Source organism: Triturus cristatus, chromosome 7 (genome assembly GCF_964204655.1).
Source record: "Triturus cristatus chromosome 7, aTriCri1.1, whole genome shotgun sequence".
Taxonomy (NCBI): Eukaryota; Metazoa; Chordata; class Amphibia; order Caudata; family Salamandridae; genus Triturus; species Triturus cristatus.
In genome coordinates, this window is record NC_140590.1 from 530,040,773 (window position 1) to 530,065,460 (window position 24,688).

Genomic DNA, 24,688 nt, shown 5'->3' on the forward strand with positions numbered 1-24,688 from the left:
CGGAGCAACAGAACCAATCAAACACTCACACCCAGTCAACAGATCTGGGTTTGATCCATCACCGTTCTTTAGCCCACTCTGCCACCCCAGTTCAGACATGGCCATATGCAAATCAGTCTAACCCTGTGCCTCATGGGAACAGTCCAGCCCGAACTGCCAAGCCATGCCTTCCCTGGACCGGAAACAAGCTTCCTAGGACCGTTTTCTGGCATTTCAGCCGTCTTCAGCCAGGCTTGCTTGAATCCAGTGGCAAAGTGAGCAACGGACTCACGTCTGAACATACCCTGCCAACTTATGGCGAACAAAGCGGTACAAAAGGGGGTGGTGATGGACGGAGCATCAGAACCAATCAAACACTCACACCCAGTCAACAGATCTGGGTTTGATCCATCACCGTTCTTTAGCCCACTCTGCCACCCCAGTTCAGACATGGCCATATGCAAATCAGTCTGACCCTGTGCCTCATGGGAACAGTCCAGCCCGAACTGCCAAGCCATGCCTTCCCTGGACCGGAAACAAGCTTCCTAGGACCGGTTTCTGGCATTTCAGCCGTCTTCAGCCAAGCTTGCTTGAATCCAGTGGCAAAGTGAGCAAGGGACTCACGTCTGAGCATACCCTGCCAACTTATGGCGAACAAAGCGGTTCAAAAGGGGGTGGTGATGGACGGAGCATCAGAACCAATCAAACACTCACACTCAGTCAACAGATCTGGGTTTGATCCATCACCGTTCTTTAGCCCACTCTGCCACCCCAGTTCAGGCATGGCCATATGCAGATCAGTCTGACCCTGTGCCTCATGGGAACAGTCCAGACCGAACTGCCAAGCCATGCTTTCCCTGGACCGGAAACAAGCTTCCTAGGACCGGATTCTGGCATTTCAGCCGTCTTCAGCCAGGCTTGCTTGAATCCGGTGGCAAAGTGAGCAAGGGACTCACGTCTGAGCATACCCTGCCAACTTATGGCGAACAAAGCGGTTCAACAGGGGGTGGTGATGGACAGAGCATCAGAACCAATCAAACACTCACACCCAGTCAACAGATCTGGGTTTGATCCATCACCGTTCTTTAGCCCACTCTGCCACCCCAGTTCAGACATGGCCATATGCAAATCAGTCTGACCCTGTGCCTCATGGGAACAGTCCAGCCCGAACTGCCAAGCCATGCCTTCCCTGGACCGGAAACAAGCTTCCTAGGACCGGTTTCTGGTATTTCAGCCGTCTTCAGCCAGGCTTGCTTGAATCCAGTGGCAAAGTGAGCAAGGGACTCACGTCTGAGCATACCCTGCCAACTTATGTCGAACAAAGCGGTACAAAAGGGGGTGGTGATGGACGGAGCATCAGAACCAATCAAACACTCACACCCAGTCAACAGATCTGGATTTGATCCATCACCGTTCTTCAGCCCACTCTGCCACCCCAGTTCAGACATGGCCATATGCAAATCAGTCTAACCCTGTGCCTCATGGGAACAGTCCAGCCCGAACTGCCAAGCCATGCCTTCCCTGGACCGGAAACAAGCTTCCTAGGACCGGTTTCTGGTATTTCAGCCGTCTTCAGCCAGGCTTGCTTGAATCCAGTGGCAAAGTGAGCAAGGGACTCACGTCTGAGCGTACCCTGCCAACTTATGGCGAACAAAGCGGTACAAAAGGGGGTGGTGATGGACGGAGCATCAGAACCAAACAAACACTCACACCCAGTCAACAGATCTGGGTTTGATCCATCACCGTTCATTAGCCCACTCTGCCACCCCAGTTCAGGCATGGCCATATGCAGATCAGTGCGGACCACGCACGCAACTTGGGCGTCATACTGGACTCCTCCCTATCGATGACCAGACAAGTCAACGCCGTCTCCTCAGCCTGCTTCCACAACCTCCGCATGCTCCGAAAGATCTTCCGATGGATCCCAACCGAGACCAGGAAGACGGTCACCCACGCTCTCGTCACCAGCAGACTAGACTACGGAAACACCCTCTACGCCGGTACTACGGCCAAGCTTCAGAAAAGACTTCAGCGAATTCAGAACGCCTCCGCCCGACTCATCCTGGACGTCCCCCGACGCAGCCACATCTCGTGCCACCTGAGAGACCTGCACTGGCTCCCGGTCAACAAGAGGATCACGTTCAGACTCCTCACCCACGCACACAAGTCCCTCCACGACCTAGGCCCAGGGTACCTCAACAGCCGCCTCACCTTCTACACGCCCACCCGCCGGCTACGTTCCGCTAACCTCGCCCTCGCCGTCGTCCCTCGCATCCAGAGAGCCACCGCTGGAGGAAGGTCATTCTCCTACCTGGCAGCTAAGACTTGGAACTCCCTACCCGTCCACCTGCGGATGACCCAGGACCACCTGGCCTTCAGGAAACAGCTCAAGACCTGGCTGTTCGAGCAGTAGCAGACCCCCTTCCCCAAGCGCCTTGAGACCCTTACGGGTGAGTAGTGCGCGATATAAGTTCCATGATTGATTGATTGATTGAGTCTGACCCTGTGCCTCATTGGAACAGTCCAGCCCGAACTGCCAAGCCATGCTTTCCCTGGACCGGAAACAAGCTTCCTAGGACCGATTTCTGGCATTTCAGCCGTCTTCAGCCAGGCTTGCTTGAATCCAGTGGCAAAGTGAGCAAGGGACTCACGTCTGAGCATACCCTGCCAACTTATGGCGAACAAAGCGGTACAAAAGGGGGTGGTGATGGACGGAGCATCAGAACCAATCAAACACTCACACCCAGTCAACAGATCTGGGTTTGATCCATCACCGTTCTTTAGCCCACTCTGCCACCCCAGTTCAGACATGGCCATATGCAGATCAGTCTGACCCTGTGCCTCATGGGAACAGTCCAGCCCGAACTGCCAAGCCATGCCTTCCCTGGACCGGAAACAAGCTTCCTAGGACCGGTTTCTGGCATTTCAGCCGTCTTCAGCCAGGCTTGCTTGAATCCAGTGGCAAAGTGAGCAAGGGACTCACGTCTGAGCATACCCTGCCAACTTATGGCGAACAAAGCGGTACAAAAGGGGGTGGTGATGGACGGAGCATCAGAACCAATCAAACACTCACACCCAGTCACACCAAGTATTAATGAGCATGAGTTTTAATGTGTGTTTTGTTGTTTCAGTTATTGGGATGTGTATAGGGTTGGGTCTAAGTGCCGTGTGTATGCCATGTGAGTTTTTGGGTTGTCTGCATCTGATTGTGATTGTGAGGATTGGCAGTATGTAGGTTTGCCACCTGACCGATAGATTTTTGTCTTGCTGGTACATGAATTAGGAAAATCACCTAAAGCTGGTATTTTTACCCCTTTTCAGTACATACCTTAAACAGTAAATGTAATATGAAAACACTTAAAAATAAAAACACTTAAAAATGTGTTCTACCGCTGCCCTAATGACCCCCTTACTGATAATTAAACTAAACAAAAATAGAAAGGGCATTTTAAAAATGACAAAAATTTTTGAAAACCGAGCAAGAGGGTTTCAGAGTAAAGATCATGTAATAATGCAAATGCACATCAAAATTAAAGATCTCTGATTAAATTCCAGATGTTCATATCTTGTCTTTATTTCTTGAAAAAACTTCTTCGCTGCAAGCCCACTGCCAGCCAACACGTGTTTCGTCCTGACATTAATAGGTCATGGACTTCATCAGGGCTGAAGACAAAGAGATAACCGAATTTCATAAAGTATATGCTAAAAGTAACAACAGAATACGTACAAATATTCTAACATCAAAAACTAAAAAGAAAAATATGCAACTTATTGAGCTGCTTTAAACCTGATAGATAAACATGATGGTTGGAGCAAGAAATATAAAGTGTAATATCACCGAAAAATTAGAGATTGTAAATGGTGTGTATAACAAAAAAGGGGAAACTGCAGGGAGGGAGTGGAGATTGTAAAGAAAAAGAAAAGACCCTGTGAAAATCAATATATTTAGAGTTCAGTAAAAGTTGTCAGAAGATTTGTATAGTCTAGTGAAATCGAGAGAAGGTAAGTAAACTAAGAAGAAATGAAGGACAGATTAAACTGAACACTTGTGCCCTTGACGGGGGCATGATAGAAAAGGAATACTATCTTTAATAAAGGGAAACTAAGTCAAAGTGACCTGCCAGTGAAGTTAAAATATTGACTAGTATGATATACTATCAATTAATACGAATATGGTCTGGAATTAGAACATATAATACAGAGAACTCACCAATACTTAGTATTATCAGTAAACGTATCTTATAGGTCCAGGAGCCAAGGAAACAACGTCTGCAATCTACGAGTGAAAATTAATATTGCTTATATTCTGTCCAAATAACTAAAACAATTAATAAGCCAGTGGCAGTTGATATTAAAAAGCGTACCAATCAAATCTCGGGCTGTTGGCTCCAATCCAGAAATTTCCAAATTATGTCGATCTGATATGTTCAGCTCTAGGTATCATTCATGTAACCTAAGACAAAAGGTAAACTAAACTTCACCAAACAGTCAGCAACGATAAACGAAAATTAAAGAGCTGCCTTTCTCAACAGAAATAGTTATAAAGGAAACACTAGTTAGTAACACTATCTACTTTTGTCCATAAACAAACTAGCAAAAGCAACAGAGGACCATGTCGCTTAATAGTATGTGGTAGGGCCAAAAACAGAAATCAAGAAACCCGTGGAATGTATAAATGAGCAACTTCTCTAAATAATAAATGGTATCAGTGATAATAGTCTGAAAAGTACCGCCTCGGTAAAGCACTGTTCAATGCTCTGAATTCGCAGAGCTAATTCTATTTAAATAACCAAATTCAAATGCTCCAATACACATTAGAACCAAGAAACGTAGTCAGATATCCCACTAAGCATGTATCCGTAATTACCTTAAAGTATTAGATAGGGTCCAATATCTTGACCTCTCGTATTAAAAATGTGTTCTACCGCTGCCCTAATGACCCCCTTACTGATAATTAAACTAAACAAAAATAGAAAGGCCATTTTAAAAATGAATACAAAAATTTCAAGCAAAGCTCTTCTCAAGAACCATGTCAGGGCCTTTGCCGAATCTCAAAACAAGAAAAGATGGCTGATATTATTCTCTATGAATGGACGGGGTGCTGGGTGAGACACATGATTATAATCTTAACTAGTAGGTTTCACTGGAACAGGGGTTCTGGCCCGAGGCCCTACCCGGTCCTAACAGGCTCAAACAGGCAATACCCTAGTCCTGTGCATATAGATGATGGAAAATTAAGTCCTCTTGCTTGGCTTGTTCTTTTAAAGATGGGTTTGGGAACCATGGATACCCCTTCCTGTGCAGATGAATGATAGGGAATCCAGAGATGTCCCTTTCTGTGCAGATGAGAAATTAGGAACATTCTCTTACTGGCCTGGATGAATAAAACTCTCAGATATGCAAGAGTAACCTTCCTAAAATGATCATATGCATGCAAAGAACAAATAACACATGGCACTATACTCTGTATACGTAGCACATCAGGCATTCTCCTTTCCAATGCATGGGATGTGCTTCTTTACAGGGGAAGAGGTGAAAGCACTTTAAAGGGAAGCTAGAACACTAATGCTACCATATCCCATTGGAGCCTGATCCTAAAATGACCATTTTGACTTCCTGATCAGTTACTTTTAGTGTTTTTTCTAATGATGGTTGGTACAAGTTGACTGGAGTAGAGAGGAAGGTGTGTGAGTTGTGTGGAATAAGTGGGTTGTGCTGAGGATCTAGGAGTTACTAGAGTGACTTGTTCATGCTTTGACCCCCCCAGGCCATCTTATTTGCTACACTTTGAAACGTCCTAATTATCAGGGTGGCAGCCATCAAGAATTGGTTTGGTTCACACAGTTTTGATCACCAGCATGTTTTATCCAAATAAAGCATCAACATGAACTGTAAAGAGCGTACATGAAGTAAGTGCGACACAGCTCAGGTGCATGCTTTTTAGATCAGCCTGATAATAATGTCTCTTTGAAAGCACACTGGCAGTGTTCTAGGAACTAACTGCCAAACAAACAATTGAGATCATCTATTCTGCCTTCCCAGAGTATGGCATAATCGTGCCATCCCAAGTAATGACATCATTCTGACCGACTACAGCTTTAATACCCATCCATATGTGTAAGGTGCATAGTTCTACTTGAAGATGTCATTTGATAGTGATATTGTTTGCCAAAAGAAGTGTCTCATATTCAATCTGGGATCTCTGGTGGTCAAAGCAACACATGAAGTCTTGAGATCACCAGGCTTGAAACCAAGAAGGAAAAGAATAGAAGGCAGGCCTTCTGCTGCTAGACACCAAAGATCTGCAAATCCATCCAGACACAGATTCACCAAGCACCACTACTCCTCCTTTTCAAAACGGAGCTGAAGATGCTTCTCTTCAAGGAACATCTCATCCTCAAGTAGAGGCATTCATTGCGCCTTCTAAAGATATGCAATCTGAAGATGGTCTCTTGTCTATCAGCAGGTTGTATATAGCCTGCTCACAATATTCCACCACTCCTCATGAATAGTCAACCATACTTTGCAGCTAGACTCAGCCCTTATTTATACCCGTACATACGCATACATAAAGCACACGTCCTTAGTCAATCGGGAACCCAATTAATACTGATCAAAGAGAGTTGGCTGTCAAAAAGAACCTTTGATTACTTGTGTTTTACCATTAAGGGATTATTTCTGACTTCCATGAGCCAATATTCAGTCCTTTATACCCACCAAAATAATTCTGTCTGATCAAAATTCCCTTTCAGCTAGCTACTGCTCAGCCACTTATTAAAAACTTGCAAGGAACTCCAGAATCTTTCAAGTGAGGACCTCAGATTTTCAACAAGGCAGCGGATGATTTAGGTGTCTTCTGCATACATAGAGAATAGCCAGTAAAAAAATGGATGGGACTCCCAAGTGACTAGATATTTTTGTTGTAAAGGCTGGGTAAAATACAGATCTTTGCTGGCCGCAATATGCTAATATGCTCCTCACAGGGTTTTGAAAGAAATCATAATTGCGGGATTTGGTTTGTTAGATAGGATTCAAACCTGCTAGATTCTGTATCCTTTGTACCAACTTTCCTAAGTCTTGCCAGGCAGAAGGGATGTTCAACTGTGTCAGTCACAGGTGACGGATCTCATAGAATCAGTGCGGTGGCACTGCCGCCCTCATTTGAGCTTGGAGGATCATCCAACACCTATAACAAAACCCTCTCCAAAATTCTGTGAGAGCAGAAGCCACGCCAGCAATTGTGGATAATGGCATTACCTTTTAGGCAAGTCCTTGACCTTACCTGGTAGGACATTTGAGGCTCCAAAACTTTAGTCAGAGATGGAAGAAGATAAATCAGACATTAGTGAGTGAGAACAGCCGGATCCGCATTGGGTTTTTCAGTAATGGTGACACTGAGGCATGTTTAAATGGTTCTGATACAATGCCAGACCACAATGTCCAACTTAAGATGTGACATTAGCTGAGGAACACATGGGCGACTAGGTGTTGTCAATATCCTCGAGAGGAATTGATCTCTAGGACAGCTCGTCTTTAAGGATTGTGGATAAGCAGCTGAGCAGGTTGACCAGGTACCTTTAGGATGGAAGAAAGAACCCTTTAGACATTTACTGCGGGTTTCCTTTAGCATCCAAGGAAGGATAGAAAGACGATGAGAAGAAAAATGTTATTACTGGATACTTGGAAGAGAAGAAGGCAGAGTCATGAGAATCACCTTGTGCTTGTGGAACTCTGTAGATAAACCTCGTAGCTGACGTGCATCGTGTGCTGAAATCTCAGCAACTACAGTCACTCTATTACATGCTATTAGTACAGGTTGACATGATGTCATATTATAGAAACAGTTGCAAGGTCCACATAAGCAAGAATATCCATAGCATTGTCTGCAGTCAGACGGTTGGTTGTTCATTGCTGGCAGTACAGACAGGAGCTGGGGGTATTCCATTTCTGGTAAACTGCCCATAGGGCAGAACAGTGGGACTTTGTTCAAACCCTAAAAGTAAAGGCACAAATAGGCATTGATGGGTGGTCTTACCATCTCAGGGGCATATGTTCCTTATTAATCATATTGATTTCAATGGAGAAGATGATAGAAAGAATATGGCCTGCCTGAGGCAAAGGCTGTGTGATTCATATCAATCAATCAATCAATCAATCAAGGAATTTATATCGCGCGCTACTCACCCAGAAGGGTCTCAAGGCGCGTGGGGGAGGGGGTCTGCTACTGCTCGAACAACCAGGTCTTGAGTTGTTTCCTGAAGGCGAGGTGGTCCTGGGTCAGCCGCAGGTGGATGGGCAGGGAGTTCCATGTCTTGGCCGCCAGGTAGGAGAAGGATCTTCCTCCGGCGGTGGTCCTCTGGATGCGTGGGACGACGGCGAGGGCGAGGTTAGCGGATCGTAGCTGGCGGGTGGGCGTGTAGAAGGTCAGGCGGTCGTTGAGGTACCTTGGGCCCATGTCATGGAGGGATTTGTGTGCGTGGGTGAGGAGTCTGAACGTGATTCTCTTGTTGACAGGGAGCCAGTGCAGGTCTCTCAGGTGGCTCGAGATGTGGCTGCGTCGGGGGACGTCAAGGATGAGTCGGGCGGAGGCGTTCTGGATACGCTGAAGTCTTTTCTGAAGCTTGGCAGTTGTACTGGCGTAGAGGGTGTTTCCGTAGTCCAGTCTGCTGGTGACGAGGGCCTGGGTGACCGTCTTCCTGGTTTCTGCCGGGATCCATCGGAAGATTTTGCGGAGCATGCGGAGGGTGTGGAAGCAGGATGAGGAGACGGCGTTGACTTGTCTGGTCATCGATAGGGAGAAGTCCAGGATGAAGCCCAAGTTGCGTGCGTGGTCGGTTGGCTTCGGCGCGGTGCCTAGGGCCGGGGGCCACCAGGAGTCGTCCCATGCGACGGGCGATGGTCCAAGGATGAGCACTTCTGTCTTGTCCGTGTTCAATTTCAGGCGGCTGATGTTCATCCAGTCGGCGACGTCTTTCATCCCTTCATGTAGGCTGGCTTTGGCGGTGTCGGGGTTTCTGGTGAGGGAGAGGATCAGCTGGGTGTCATCGGCGTAGGAAATTATGTTGAGGCTGTGTTGGCGTGCGATGGCAGCGAGGGGTTTCATGTAGATGTTGAAGAGGGTGGGGCTGAGTAACGATCCTTGCGGGACGCCGCAGATGACTTCGGTGGCCTCAGAGCGAAACGGAGGGAGGCGTACTCTCTGTGTTCTGCCGGCGAGGTATGAGATGATCCATTCCAGAGCCTTCCCTTGGATGCCGGTGTCGTTGAGGCGTTGGACTAGGGTGCGGTGGCAGACAGTGTCAAATGCTGCGGAGAGGTCTAGGAGGATGAGTGCCGCTGTTTCACCGTTGTCGAGCAGGGCTCGGATGTCGTCGGTCGCTGCGATGAGGGCGGTTTCGGTGCTGTGGTTGGCTCTGAATCCGGACTGCGATGGGTCGAGGGATCCGTTTGTCTCGAGAAAGGCGGCCAGTTGTTTGTTGACGATCTTCTCGATGACTTTGGCAGGGAAAGGAAGGAGCGAGATGGGGCGGAAGTTCCTGAGGTCAGTTGGGTCCGCTGTTGGTTTCTTCAGCAGAGCGTTGAGTTCGGCGTGCTTCCAGCTTTCCGGGAAGGTGGCTGTGTCGAAGGAGGTGTTGATGATGTCTCGGAGGTGGGGTGCGATGGTGGAGGCTGCCTTGTTGAAGACATGGTGGGGGCACGGGTCAGTGGGAGATCCGGAGTGGATGGTGTTCATCATGCGGGTTATGTCTTCGGAGGTCACTTCGGTCCATGTCTGGAGGGTGGCGGCGGCGTGCGTAGGTTTGGCCCATGAGTGCGGGGTTGCAGCGTCGAAACTGTTGTGGATGTCGGCGATCTTGCGGTGGAAGTACGAGGCGAGGGAGTCGCAGAGGTCCTGTGATGGAGTGATGTCGTTGTTGCCGGTGCTTGGGTTGGAGACCTCCTTGATGATGTTGAAGAGCTCCTTGCTGTCATGGGCGTTTTTGTCCAGTCGCTCTTTCAGTGATTTCTTCTTGGTAGTGCGGATGAGCTGGTTATGTCTGCGGGTGGGGAGTTTGAGGGCGGTCAAGTTGTCGGCCGTCTTGTCGAGGAGCCAGGCCTTCTCGAGGGTTCGGCAGGCCTTCTTGGAGTCCTTGAGTTCGTCGGTGAACCAGGGGGCCTTCTTGCTTCTGGTCCTGGTGAGCGGGTTCTTCAGTGGGGCGAGGTCGTCGGCACAGGAGGTCAGCCACTGCGAGAAGTTGCGGGATGCTGCGTTGGGGTCCGTTGTGCTGACAGGTGGGTCCTGGCTGAGGGAGGTGGCGAGCTGGTCGGCGGTGATCTTGCTCCAGTTTCTGTGGGGAACCTGCTTCGGGTGGTGGTGAACCGTGTTCTTTCTGAAGCTGAAGTGGACGCAGCTGTGGTCAGTCCAGTGAAGTCCTGTGGAGTGGCTGAAGGTGACGTGCTTGCTGGATGAGAAGACGGGGTCGAGCGTGTGGCCGGCGTAGTGGGTGGGGGTGTTGGCCAGTTGCTTGAGTCCGAGGTTGGCGAGGTTGTCCAGCAGGGCGGTGGTGTTGCGGTCGTTGTTGTTCTCCAGGTGGAAGTTGAGGTCCCCGAGGAGGATGTAGTCGGTGGGGGCAAGGGGGTGCACTTGAGGTATCAGTCATTTTGTTTTTTCTGGGTGCCAAACCGGTGTCCTCAAGTCATAGGTTACAATCCCTAGAAATGTGAACAAGGGGTGATTTTTCAGAATTGGTTGCCTCAGGAGAAGTGGGGCAGCTCATAACGCACAGTAACAGTGACAGAAGCAAAAGATGTAGCACTGTGAAAGACTACCATGGAACGGGTAGCTGACATTCACAAACGGTTGAGTAGTGATATTAACATGCAAATGATATGGAGGAAAATGTTATGAAGGTGGTCTTTCACAATAAATCGACTGCTATGATGACAGCTATCTTGTTAGAGGCTTGGGATGAGTATCTCGTGCCTGATTCTGTCACTGGTCTCCTGTAATTCAGGTATTTTGCTCCTTTTCACACGCCTTTAGCCTCTGCATTCCCCACTCTTGCGCTAGACTTTTTTCAGGTTTGTATTTCTTTATTCGCTTATTCGCTGCTACAGTATTGGGTGGAGTGGATGCTATTGGCTGCAGGGGTGGCTCCTCCATTTGAGTGAAGGAGTGTCGTCCCGCTAACCAAATGCCCCAAAAAAGTCTCGGAGATGAAAAATAAAATGGTAATAACGTTAATTTAGTACCATTTCATTTTTCATCCTCCCCGTCCCTAACCGAGGGACCTATTAGGATGGCGGGCGGACCGGAGTCCGCCTGCCATCCTAGCAGGAACGGGACAGTCAGCCTGCCATGCGGCGGTCCCGCACCACTGAGCATGATGAGACCACCACTGTGGCGGTTGCATCTGGCATTTTAACATTGCGGTGGGTACTGCTGGCTGCAGCACCCGCCGCAATGGTAAAATGCCATGTTGTGCATTTCCATGCACAACATGGCAGGCACCACGTGGTGCATGCCACCTTGTGCATGGACATGTAGGGGGGTACCTCAAGTGCACCCCTTGCCCCCACTCCTGCCAGGGGGCCCGCAACGGGCCCCCAAGGCAAGTCCCCGCCAGCTTTTCCATGGCGGTATCTCCGCCATGGAAAGGCCTTGAATTCTAAACATCATAATATGGATGGCAGTGCCTGCTAGGCACTGCCACCATATATGAACTACAGTTCCAGTCGGCCGTAACGATTGCCGACCGGCGGAAAAGCGGCAGACAGACTTTCCGTAATATGGCGGTGGGTAATTCACGTTACGATGGCGTGACGGTGCCGGCGGTGGCGATCGTTACACCATCGTAATCACCCCCGAGTGTCAGGATGGGTGGGGCTTGTTGCATGGTAGCAGCAGGGAGGAAGGTGAGTTGCCTGTGCACTTTTCAAAGTGCGAATGTCCCTTTGGCCTGCCATCTTGCGATGGCCAGCCAGACATATGCACTTTGAAAGCTCTAACCCAGCTGTCATAAGACAGCTGGGTTGAAGCAAGTGCAGGGCTCCCTCCATTCCTGGCGCTGCTCTCATGCAGCATGAAAGCAGCGCCAGGATTAGTTAGGGGAGTTGTTGAGGGTCCCGCGCTGGAGGAGAAGAAAAGATTAAAACTGGACCGGAGCACGGAGGTCGTTTGTGCAGGTGAGTTTTTTTATTTTTATTGAATGTATCCCACCTCCATTTGCCTGCACAAACCACTCTTTAGTGGTGCCAGCCACGACTGATTGAATGTCCTACTTAGTCATCAAGCTGTATATCAACTGAGAATGCAATACTGGCACATGGCTAATAATGCTAGGGAGGCATTGCATTCTTTGCTTGTTGTTCCTCCAGTTGTTGCAAACATCGATTCTTCCTTCACTATTTATGCCATTTATGCAGTGCGTAATGCTATGGTCTTGCTCTTTCAAGGCGCTGTATATACCATGTACTAGCAATCCCAAGAAATATTCTTTACTTACCTTATTGGTAATCAATTGATTGACTTCAGAAGGATGGAAATCTGATATGACCTTGCCAGGATGCATATTCATGGTCCATGAGTAGCAGACAAGTACCAGCATCGAACCCTTAGCTCAGAGTCAACTTGACAGCTGAGAGATTCCTTGTTGTGGAAAGAGAACTCAGATTATATAATGTTAGTCTTCAAAAGTGGAACATGTGCTCCTTTGTTCAGTCTTCATATGATCAGCCCTTGGATTTCCTACATCACGTTTTGGAAAGCATGGTTACTTTTCTCGAAAAAGCGGCATTGAGGATCTTGATAAAGATTTAAGGGCTCATTTAGCGAGGTGAGCAGAGCATAAGTTTCAACATAAATTGATTGAGCTTGAGACCAATCTAGAGGTGAAAAAAACACCAGGGGCCAGATTTATGAGATTGTCACGTAGTGGAGAGCAGGAAGCCATCTTGCTGCGCTGCATGACAGGGAATTGCCTGGAATGCACTGCATTAAAAAAATACAGTGCATTCCTGTCTTTTCCCCTGCGCTAACACCATTTTGGCTGTCGATCGCCAACGCAGGCACTCTTGTACCATGGTACAAGGGTGCCTGCGTTGTAAGGTGGATTGTGTTTGTGAAGGAAGGGCAGCTTCCTGCACAAAAAAAATCCCCGGAGGCATTTTCCTCTTTCTATGTGTGCTGCAGAAAGAGGAAAAAACATGGAGAAATAAAGATATTTCTCCTTGTTACACCTCACCTGGGGTAGCGTCCGTTTTTGGCGCATCCCCTTGTCTACCACCACTGGTAAATCTGGGAATGCGTCACAATCCATGGATGTTGTGTGAGAAAATCCACAAAACACCCATGGAACGCCTCCCTGGAGCAGAGTAAGGCAACACAGTGATTTGTGCTGCTTTGCTTTAATTGAGACTTATAAAGCCGTTCAGGGCCACGCAATCTCATTTTTGAGTTGTCGCTCTTGCACCACGTTGTGTGGTGCAAGAGTGATGCACCAGGACTCGTAAATCTGCCGCTAGGTTTCACAGTTGGAATTCCTTCAATGTGGCCTGTGCATCACCAGGCCAGCAGCTCACAGTGATTGTCACCATGCTCTACGTAGAATAGACTACCTTAACTGAGATTTCTTCCAAAGCAGTCCTTATCAGGAAAATGGTAAAATGACCTTGATGAACCCGAATGCAGTGCTTAATTTGTGAAATAATAAGTGCCAGGTCCCTGAACAGGAGGCCACTGCAGCGAGCACCACCCATTGCCCTTGCCATCGCTGCCAATGACATTACCAAAACAACTACTAACCATCACTCTCACCTGTAGGTGCAACAGTTCAGATAATTCCAGGTTCCCAAAGCAAAAGGAATGGCTGGGGAGGCAGGTATTAGTTATTTTGAATGTATATTATATTTATAAAAAACTATTCTGCTAATCTCTAAATAAGATGAGCAAATCCACTGTGTGGCAGACTAACATCTCTGCTGTGGTGTCCATTGTTAAACCTTTTGCTGGTTCTAAGACAAGAGCCAAGGAAAATAGCCCAAAGCTGTGCACTGGCAACATTAAGGTGGGGATTGGTGTTCCTCTACTTGCTCACCAAGTTGTGTCCTAAAATGCCAGATGTAGGAAGTGGGGTGATTTCTGTCATCACTCTAATGCAAAAATGCACCCAACTTGGAGACGTTAGGTCAGATAAACTCATCCTTTTGGACAAACTGACACAGCATCAACTTTGCGACGATTCTGATGCAACTGACCTTTGTTTGCTTCTGTTCATTCTCAGGTTTTTAAGATCCAGGACACTGGATGGGGAGAACTGGTCTGTATACAGACCCACCACAGGTGCCCTGCTGCTTATGACCGCTCTGCATCTATGTGATAAGGTAAGAATAAATCCAAAACTTCCATTCTGGATAAATAATCAGTTAGATTGTGCACTGTGATGTGTAAACACGCCAGCAGGGCAATGAGTTGTCTTCATTGTATGGGTCCATATAAAGAGCAAAAACAAACTACCTGGGAGAATTAACAACAGTATTGGAGAGCTGTGGTTTGAATGGCATTACCATGACTGCTGGTCCCCTAGAGTACAGCAGCTTCTATTTGGCCAACTTCACAAAGACAAAAGCCGAATTCTATTGAGCACAAAATATCACACCCCTTCTGAAACATTGCCTCCAATGCATAGTCCTCATCCCACCCACACCCATGTCACTTCGCTATCTCCCCATGAAGCAAAGGGTGCAATGCATGGCTCTCCATCTAGTTCACAAGCCTTGCATGGTGGCTTACCAAACTGATGCTTCCATGTCAGCTAGATGGGGGACCTAAACTGGCTAGCCAAAACAGATTATTCACTCACCTGCACAGATAAAAATGTTTTGGAATTGGAATCTCACATTAGATAATGGATAAGCTAGAGATAGGTCTGCTGCATAGCTTTAAAGAGCTTATGGCCCTATCGTGCAATGCCCATGGGAAGCTGAGGTGTTTTTGACCCCCAGTTCAGCACACACAACAATCATGCATGTGCGCTGAGGCCTTTCCGTGGTGTGGCCCCCCCCTGCAAAGTACATGGAGGGGCCTCCCTCCGTGGCCCACCACCTTGCACTTTTGCTGAGGGGAGCCTTGGAGCTCGAGGCTTATGTTACGCCAGTGGGTAGTTACAGATTTTTCTTCCGCCGTCGCAGATCAGAAACAGAGGACCCAGGATTCAAAGTCTGCTTTTTTGCTTTGCCGCGGCCCAACCCTGGCAGGTCCTGGCCCACTTAGAGCACTTTACCATCCGGAAGTAATATCTCTGTCTTATCACCATTCACTTAGTATTGACTATAATTTGTCCTGGCCTCCACTTTTTTCAGAAAGTGATAAAAGTGGCTTAAGCTGGTCCATTTTGACTGCTCATCTTTAATATGACTTGAGTATTGTCTGGATACAAGAAGAACGTATAGCCAAATAAATAGATTAAGGAAGCCAAAGGAAAATGTATAAATTGAAAAGTAGAGAAGATAACATCAACCTTTGAGTTACTCCCTGCACAAGCTCCTGTTCTGTTGATATGAACAGGGGAAGGGCTTTCAAGCAAGTCCCCGGACAATATTTGTGCAAGGTCCTGGACCTCAAAGCCGTTTAACCCATCTACAAGGATGAGCTGTGCACCATCGTCCAGCGGGATGTTGAATGTTCGCGGGGGTTCGGCCCGCGGCCTGCTCCCAGGCCAAACCCTGCAAGCAACCTGCCGCTGTGCATGGCCAAAAGCTGTGCTCAAGTGGGGGAGTAGTGTGAGTATGATAAAAAAAAATCCCCAGAAACTCACTCAATAAAACAAAAGTTAATTTGACATTATAGTTAGGTATGGTAATAAGATCGTACCTTATGTTAACAAAAACCTCAGAAATTCATTGGAAAAATAAAACAAAAGTTAGAGTGAAGTTATAGTTAGGTATGGTTGTTAGATTTTAGTTTATGTTGAAATAACAACGTAAAAAGTCACTTTAAAAAACTGATTTTAAAGTGATGTTACAATTAAGTGTTATAATAATACAAAAACTAGTGTTTAAAACTAAAAAAAATACATTTAAATTCCCCAGTTTTATTTCACTGAGCTAACTACAACTTGCATCCCCTCCTCCATGGTCTGCCTATGACCTCACATCACTCATCACATGCTCAATGACATCCGCCGCACTCTAAATCTTATACTAGTGTGGTAACACTACGTGGAAACTGAGCAGCAGGAAACTCGTAGAGGTCAGCAATAGGGCAAGTCAATGAACCCATTTTGGCAATCAGTGGCATATCACGAGCCTGAAGCCTGGCAACGTCAGTCCAGCCCTCCCGATGAGAAGTTGAAAAAGGATATCCCACAGAAGCCCCAGCCTTCATTCCAAACCTGGCATGACAACCGGGAGATTAAGTGGGTTGGCAGTTTGCAGCAATGAAATGAAGGAGGAAGTGGGGAATCAGTCTGAGAGGCGAGGAACCCTCCAGAGGGCCAGGCAGCCAGCCTGTGATGGTGCCAGGGTGCAGCAGGATGCATCATAGGTTTTCCACAAGTCAGATCAACTCAGCATGCCTGGACCCCATCTCTTGCCTTATTTCCCATCCCAAACCATCCCAACTAACTCTGCACTAGACACCCCAAATGGCCCAGTCCCAGCGCCTCCACTAGACCATTCATTGCTTACTTCTAGGCACAACCATATCCTCACACTGCCCTGTCTTAATTTGGCTTGATATGACCCCAATACCTGGCCATCCCCCACCTCATTAGCCCTAACCATATAATCAGTTTGTCAAAAGAATGCCATCCTTGCCACAGAAAACCATTTTGGAGGGAACCTGTTTCAGGGTCCAACCTAGGCCACTAGAAACAAGGAACAACAACTGAGATGGAAGACAGAAGGGCCACAGAAGAGTCTCAGAGCCCATTGAAAGCCAACCAGTTGATGCCCCCAACTTATTGAATTGTGTATGAGGCTTACGCCACAAAGAATGAGTGTAGGAAAAGAAAAAGCAACGCACTCCTCCAGCACCCCCTAGTAAAAAAGGAAATTGTGCACCCCATCACAATTCAATTTGTCTGGCTCCTGAAATGATGGAACCACCGTCACCAAGCCAACTCGCCCACAAGGTAGTCATAAATAAGAAATCATAGCTGAAAACTGCCCAGATCATGGTTCAACAGCCCTCCACTGGGCCATCAGACAATGAGGCGTCTTTATGACCAGCTCACACCTTCTAGACATTCAAGGGGTCTTCCATGTGTATTCATTGAGATCCTCCACCTTGAAAAGAACACATCTTACAAAAAATCAGTTCTCCTTTAATTTCAGTGGGTTCACCTTCCAAAAACCAAAGTCTGCTGAGGCCCTAAATTACGAGCTGAACTGAGAAGAGCAGACATATGGCATAGGAGAGGAGGGAAATCCATCATAGACTCCAACATGAGACTCCCACCACAGCCCTCGTTTTCACTCCCTGGCAGAGCTCCCGTGGGTGAGAATAAGGCATTTAGTCAACCTCTCACCATCATTACATCTAAATAGATGTTTTTTAGAAAAGTGTTTATCATTGTTTGCACTAAAAACAACCAGTAAGTGATTTCCTACGATGGGTTAAAGCGAAATGGGCACAAAAGCATTTGGAAAAGATTGAGACTAATTTGACAACAGATCCCTGATATGTCTACTAACTTACACTAAATCCTTATGAACCACCTCCCTTTATCCTTCCCCGGAGCATTGTGCGCATCCATCATGACCACCATTCATAATGCTGTTTGGGAAGAGCCATGCATTGATGTAGGTAAATGGTTTAACATATCGTGAGAGCAGTGTATGTGGGTGCACAGAGAGGTGAATACCCTACAAGAAACCATAATGAGGCAGCATGGACAAGACACCAGTACATTAGGGTTAGCAGGGGGTGAGGGTGTAGTCTGATATAGTTAAAAGTGCTGGCAAGGACGTTCAACCAAGATATGTACCAATAGAGCCTGTGTGGTCCAGTGTGGTGAAGCAAAAGAAAAAGGCAGCTCAAACCACGACTGCTTACTATCGAAGCAGAACACTTATGGTCTACAAGGAGAGTGTAAAGTACATATTCAACATAGCACAGTACATCACTTGTAAAATATATGAGTAATATTTTATCTTAATGATATAGCAGAAGAGGCAAGAGGATTGGACGGATGAATGAAAGAGTCATTTTTAATGGAGTTTAAGGACTATGTGAGGATGCTGCAGATCAGAGCTTATAAATTCTCCCTACTTCCACGGACAGAGTAATTTCACAGTCATACGCACATACACTCATCATTCGCTGGTGGGGCCCATAACACCAACATTCATTCTATTCCTCTATCCACACTGAATATGAGAGAGAACTCCTTGATCAATCTGCACCTAATCGGAGGTCAATGCAATCAAATTGAATTGTCTCGAGTCATGATTTAAACAGTTTAAACACATTTGTGATCTCAATAATAATAATATGACAAAGAAATAACCACCCGACACTGTAATTCAAACAAGAATTATTTATCTAAATTAGTTCAAATAAAAGTCATTCAATTGCAAAATCATTATTCTCATATTTACCTATTCTAGCTAAATGTCGTATTCTAAGTCAGGACAGGTCTCTCAGTAAAGAATCAAAGTCTCTCGAGTCGCCGTCCTCTCAATCAGCATCGATCCTCTTGAGCATAAATTCAGGAAGAAGTGGCCTTAGACCCTCTCTAGTCTAGAAATATTTATACTAAAATGTACATGCTAAAAGTTACAAACAAACTCTAAACGTCCGTTGAGCAGAGCGAACAGGAAAGGATGTTAGCTCGCAACATTTAGAAAAATCTCCACTCTCGGATATCTCAAAAATAAAAACACGGAAATAGGAAATCCAAATCCAGTTTTGCAACATCTATGGATGCTCTTCTCCGGAACTGTTTCACTCGCAGTGAAGCCACCGTAAGTTTATCAAAAATGTTCATTTGTGACAAATGTTCTCCTCCAAGGATATCTGGCGAACATCCCAGAGTTGTCGTCCTTTCATAACTTTTAGCTCAGACAGAGGCCGAGGTCATATTTAACCATTTTCAGCGAGGCCTCTCTTCATATTTCATCTACTCAAATGCAGACTGTAGATGTCGGCCATTTCTCAACAGGCCAGAATGGACAACTTAATTAAAAAGAAACACAAAACAACGTTACTACATCGTATTGATTATACAGTGTTAACTCCCACTAATACCCTTATGTGTATGTATTTATCTAGCCATTTACGACATAAAAAAGCATTAAAGCATATTATTTTAAAGCGCAAACACATAACAAATAGCACTTTAGCCACACTTATTTAATTAATTTGCTCACCAACTTAGTTCACTTATTAATTAAGCCATGCAATTGCACTCCCACTTGTAACTCTTTCATTAGTAAGGTTGATTAATTAAAACACTCGACAAAACTTAATACCTAGTAATTAATCCTTAGTAATTTTAATTATGACATATAAAAATATAAGCTGATGTTTGGGTTTAAATAGAAAACCCTGCTCCAGCAATCCCCCCTTTGGTGATATATCATCACCACAAAAATCCAACCCAAAAAATGTAGTCCCCTTTTCTTAGGAGAAATTCAAATGTCTTTTTGCTTTTACATTACACTCCAGTTTCTCTTTCATCATCTCTTTTCGATTCTAAGTACATGCTTTCCCTAAATTCTTTTAATTCTATTTCTTGTGGCTCTCTTTTTGACCTCTTTTGTCTCTTTTCAATATTTTCTTTTATTATTTTCTTTTTACCTCTCCTGTATCTACAACATAAACACCCTAATCTAAGAATCAATAAAGTAACAATCACACATGTCAATGGAAATAATATTTTACCAAAAATGGTACTACCTATCTTAGCTATAAAATTCTTAACAGCAATCATCTTATTAGCCATTTTAGTCCAGATACTTTCAGCTTCCAGTGGTACTAATTCTTCATGCAAATCAGTAATATTTTTGATATAGACCTTCAGATCTTTGCTTTCATCAGGAATGTAAGTGCAACAATGTTGAACTTTCAGCATTCCACAGACTCCACCCTCCTTTGCCAATAGAATATCAAGGGCAAGTCGATTTTGCATAGACATGGCGCGTAAGGCAACCATCTCTGTATTTACCAATAGAAACCCTCCAGCGGTGCTTGTCGATAAGCGATCCACCACTGTTGACAGCTTCCGAATTCCATATGCATTTAGTGAAATTCCCACTGCTGGTATCAAAGCTCCAAAAATATCTCCTACAATTTCTGTCCAAGTTTCTCTTTTAAAGCGTGTTAGTAGATTAATTTGTTCTGCATCTTCTATTCTATCCATATGAAAAATCTTTGGAAAGACCAGGCCAACATAACATGTGCCATACCAATGGTTACCAATGGTCAGGCAACCTGTAATAAGCCTTATTCCCACAAATATAATACACTCCCGGGAAAACTGGATCTTCTCCTCCTTTAAATCCCCATTCCGTTGCAATAAAGTATGTATCATGGCACTCACTAGTCCCAACAAAATAATTATCATATTGGGATTTCCTTCTGGTAATGCATAGTTTACCCTTCTGTGGTGCATCTAAAGCCAAAGTTGGACTGGCCCCATTCTTCAACTCCTTTCCCATCTCAATGTCCCACACTGTCTCACTCATTTTATATCCTCCTGCCTTTTCATGCATGCTCATTCTCCTTTTCTCTACCATGTCTAGAAAAGCTTCTTCTTCTTCCTTCAAACTACAAGTTAAATTGTTTCTAAAAATGTAATCTAGTGTTAATTCTTCTGTTTCAATAAAAATCTCACCTAAAATGTTAGCTTCATTAGCAGGATTCAGTTTTTTATTCATAGGAAATTGCCCAAAAATGTTATCCTTATTAGACATCTCATAATCTATTTTCCCTAACAAATAAAAAATACTACTTAAAACACTACATGAAATCCCATACGTAGCTGGGAGATGATGATAAGTAACTCCCTCTGAAACGGATGCAGGCAATTGCATACAGACGTAGCAATCCCTTACCTCCATTGTCTTTACGTATTCATATAACAATTTTGAAAAAACATTGCTAGAAAAATCATTAATTGACCTATCCTTGTGTATGTATATATTACTAATTCTAGTTGGTACTACTTTCTGTAAACTTTTCTCTATGTTATTCATATTCTCGGTATGTATTCCCAAAGTGTCTATTGTAACTCTAAAAGTAACTAATAAAGCAAGCACACTCCATAGTAGCATTAATAATCCTGTACAGCAGCAGCACATTCTACACCATCTTTTCAGGAAGGTACATCTACTTTGATTATTTTCCGTGTTAGCCATTTTACTACTTTGACTGTGTCTTTTGACTTAGCCTCTACTACTCCACTACTGGATCTCTAGAACACTAGATTATTTCAATCTGTTAATTTTTAGATTTCTTCTTCACTCTTCTCCAAGTGACTCCTTCAGTTCACTCAATTTGGATTTTCATCACTTTTCACTTCTTCTTCAGCAACATAAAACCGTATCAGATACTGAAAATCTGTCTCTTCTCCAATGTCAGACAAGATAACCCTCAAGATTCCGACAGTCTTCTCCTCCTCAACCACTTTCTGTAAGGTCTCCTCTGGATTTCCTTGACTTTCTGCCTCTTCTTCTTCTTCAGACAGTGCCACATACGTCCATTCTGGTGACCTATACTTCTGGTTGGGTTTTCTGATCCCCTTGATCTCCTCTGGTTCCTTTGATTCTTTTCGTTCTTCTTCTTTCGGTTGATTTTGACTTGACACCTCGTTCACCTGTTCAGCTTTCGATGAATTCACTCGTGTCAGTCGATATCTCAGCCACTTTATCTTGTTAGGCCAAAGATCTCCTTTTACGCTTCTTTTCTGTTTCACTTCTCTATTGTTTCTTTCTCCAATTCAAGTTCTCTTTCTCAGAACTCGACCCTCTGGTTTCTCATTCTCACTCTCATACGATTCTGTCTCATCTGCCTCCTGTTCATCAACGATTCTCTCTTTTTCCACAGTCTTCTTTTCCACTGATTGAGATTTCCCTGCTACTGTCCCTCCTCGGGTCTCCGACACGCAATCTTCTTGCTGTCTACTTGTCCCTTCACCTAGCTCATCAGGAATGTTCCCTACACCTCCTCGGGGGTCCTCCGCAATCTGTCCCTCTCTATCTTCTTCTGACCCTACTTCTTCAGAAGTTATCTCAGGTGGATTCCTCTCAATCTCTTCATTTGACTCAGGTATAGTCTCTGTGGAATCGCTCTTTTCTTTTCTTTCTTTCTCTTTATCTTTTTCACTGCTCGTTAGAACTTCAGGCACTTTTCCAGAATCTGAACTCCCTTCTGAGGTTCGCAATGTTCCCCTTGAAACTCTTGAAACTTCTTCTGGTAAGAAAAAAGAATCACCTGACTGTCTTTCTGACTCTTTTCCCCCCCTTTCAGGATTCTTTTTTCTTCTCACTGTTTCAGTGTCTGCATCATCACTGGAATCTGACTCTTCAAAGTACTCTTTTCCAGTCCCATCCTTTGGATTTGGAACTCTCAGAGTTTGACTTGCATGAATCCAGTTCTTCACTCCAGCACACTTCACAGCAGTCGTCGTAGTCAGAATGACTTGTCTTGGCCTTCCCCACCTTGGAACCAAGCAATTTCTTCTTCTGTGCACTTTTATTCTCACCCAATCCCCTGGGCTCAGATCATGGGCTTGCTTCCTTTCAAGTGTAGTGGCGTCTTCTCCAACCTGGTGAAACACAGAATGAACTGCGTCAGCCAGGCCTTTACAGTAATCCAAAATCATGTCATCAGTTATAGTCATCAGCTTGTTGACAGGCACAAATGCATGTCTCATTGCACGTCCCATTAATATTTCATGTGGACTCAACCCCGTAGTTCTGTCTGGAGTAGATCTAATAGTCATCAGTACTAGAGGCAAGACATCAGGCCATTTCATTCCAGTAGCTAAGCACATCTTGCCAATTCTGTTTTTGATTGTGCCGTTCATCTGCTCAACAACGCCAGAAGCCTCTGGCCTGTATGCACAATGTAGCTTCTGCTGTATGCTCAATGCTTCACAAATTAAACTCATGAGTTCATTATAGAAGTGTCCTCCTCTGTCTGACTCAATTGTCACTGGGAACCCGTACCTAGGAATCAACTCTCTTAACAGCAACTTGGCCACTGTTATTCCATCATTTCTCCTAGTTGGATATGCTTCCACCCACCTTGAGAACAAACAGACTACCACTAGAACATACCTCAATCTATTGACTTGGGGCATTTCAATGAAATCTATTTGCATTCTGGTAAAAGGACCTCCTTCTCTGCCTATTGTTCCTAGGCTCACCACTGTTTTCTTTCCAGTATTGAATTGCTGACAAATCAAACATCTTTGACAGATGCTCTCTGCAATCAGCCTGAACTTTGCATTGTACCAGGTCTGCTTGAAGGACCTAATCATAGCATCCCTCCCCAGGTGCCCTTGGCTATGATACATTCTTGCCATTGTTGACAACATAGAATTTGGCATGACTGGTCTTCCATCTCTATAGATCCAAACATGATCTTTTTCTCTTGGTGCACAACCTGCCTTGATCCAATCTCTCATTTCCTCATCTCCTGCTTCATCCTGCAACTGCCTCACCTCATCCCATGTTTCCATCACATTAGTAAACATCACAGAACAAAAAGACATTTCTTTCTCTTTTCCCCTGTTAATGGAATGATTGTTCTTTGCACAATACTGTGCTATGTCATTTGCAAACCTATTTCCAAGAGTAACAAAATCATTACCCTGTCCATGAGCAGCACATTTTACAACTGCTAGTTCTTTAGGCAGCTGTATCGCCTCAAGCAATTTCCCAATCACTTCAGCATTCTTTATAGGAGTTCCACTTGAGGTCAGGAAACCTCTCTGTAGCCAAAGTTGGCCAAAGTCATGAACAACTCCGAATCCATACTGACTATCAGTCATTACAGTCACTCTCACATTTCTCCCAATCTTGCAAGCCTTTGTCAATGCCACCAATTCCGCTACTTGAGCAGATTTAACTCCTTTCAAAGGTGAAGCTTCCATAACTTCTGAAACTTTACACACCGCATATGCTGCACTCAGCACACCTTCTTCTGTTCTCAGACACGATCCATCCACAAACAGTACATGATCACTCTCAGGCAGTGGCAGATCTCTTATGTCTGGTCTCGGTTTTGTACAGTAATCAAGCACATCCAAGCAATCATGATCAACATCATCTCTCACACTCACATTTTCAGCCTCTGGCAACAGTGTCGCTGGATTCACATTCACACATCTTTCAAGAGTCACATTTGAAGCTCCCAGAATGATTTTCTCATATTTAGTCAGCCGACTATGTGACATATATTGAGTTCTGCTTCTTGTCAAAAGAATTGCCACATCATGAGGTACGAACACCCGTACAGGATATCCCATTATTATACCCTCACTCTGTTCCAAACTTCTGCATGTAGCAGCTACTGCTTTCAGGCAACCTGGTAAACCCACAGCTACTGGGTCAAGTGTTGATGAGAAGTACGCAATTGGCCTCCTCAGACGTCCATGTTTCTGAATTAACACTGAAAGTGCACATCCATTCCTCTCACTACAGTACAGCTCAAACTCCTTCTCATAGTCTGGCATTCCTAGAGCAGGAGCTTCACATAATCTGCTCTTTAATTCTTCGAATG

The 24,688-nt window shown here is 45.2% G+C and overlaps 1 protein-coding gene across 1 annotated transcript in view; it reads left to right on the forward strand.

Annotated features, from left to right (window-relative positions):
- Positions 1–24,688, forward strand: part of ST6GALNAC1 (ST6 N-acetylgalactosaminide alpha-2,6-sialyltransferase 1) — a 231,715-nt gene that overhangs the window by 159,570 nt on the left and 47,457 nt on the right. Inside the window, exon 8 of the mRNA XM_085614935.1 lies at positions 14,241–14,340. Coding sequence (XP_085471061.1) covers positions 14,241–14,340 — 100 coding nt within the window. The remainder of the gene's footprint in view (positions 1–14,240; positions 14,341–24,688) is intronic.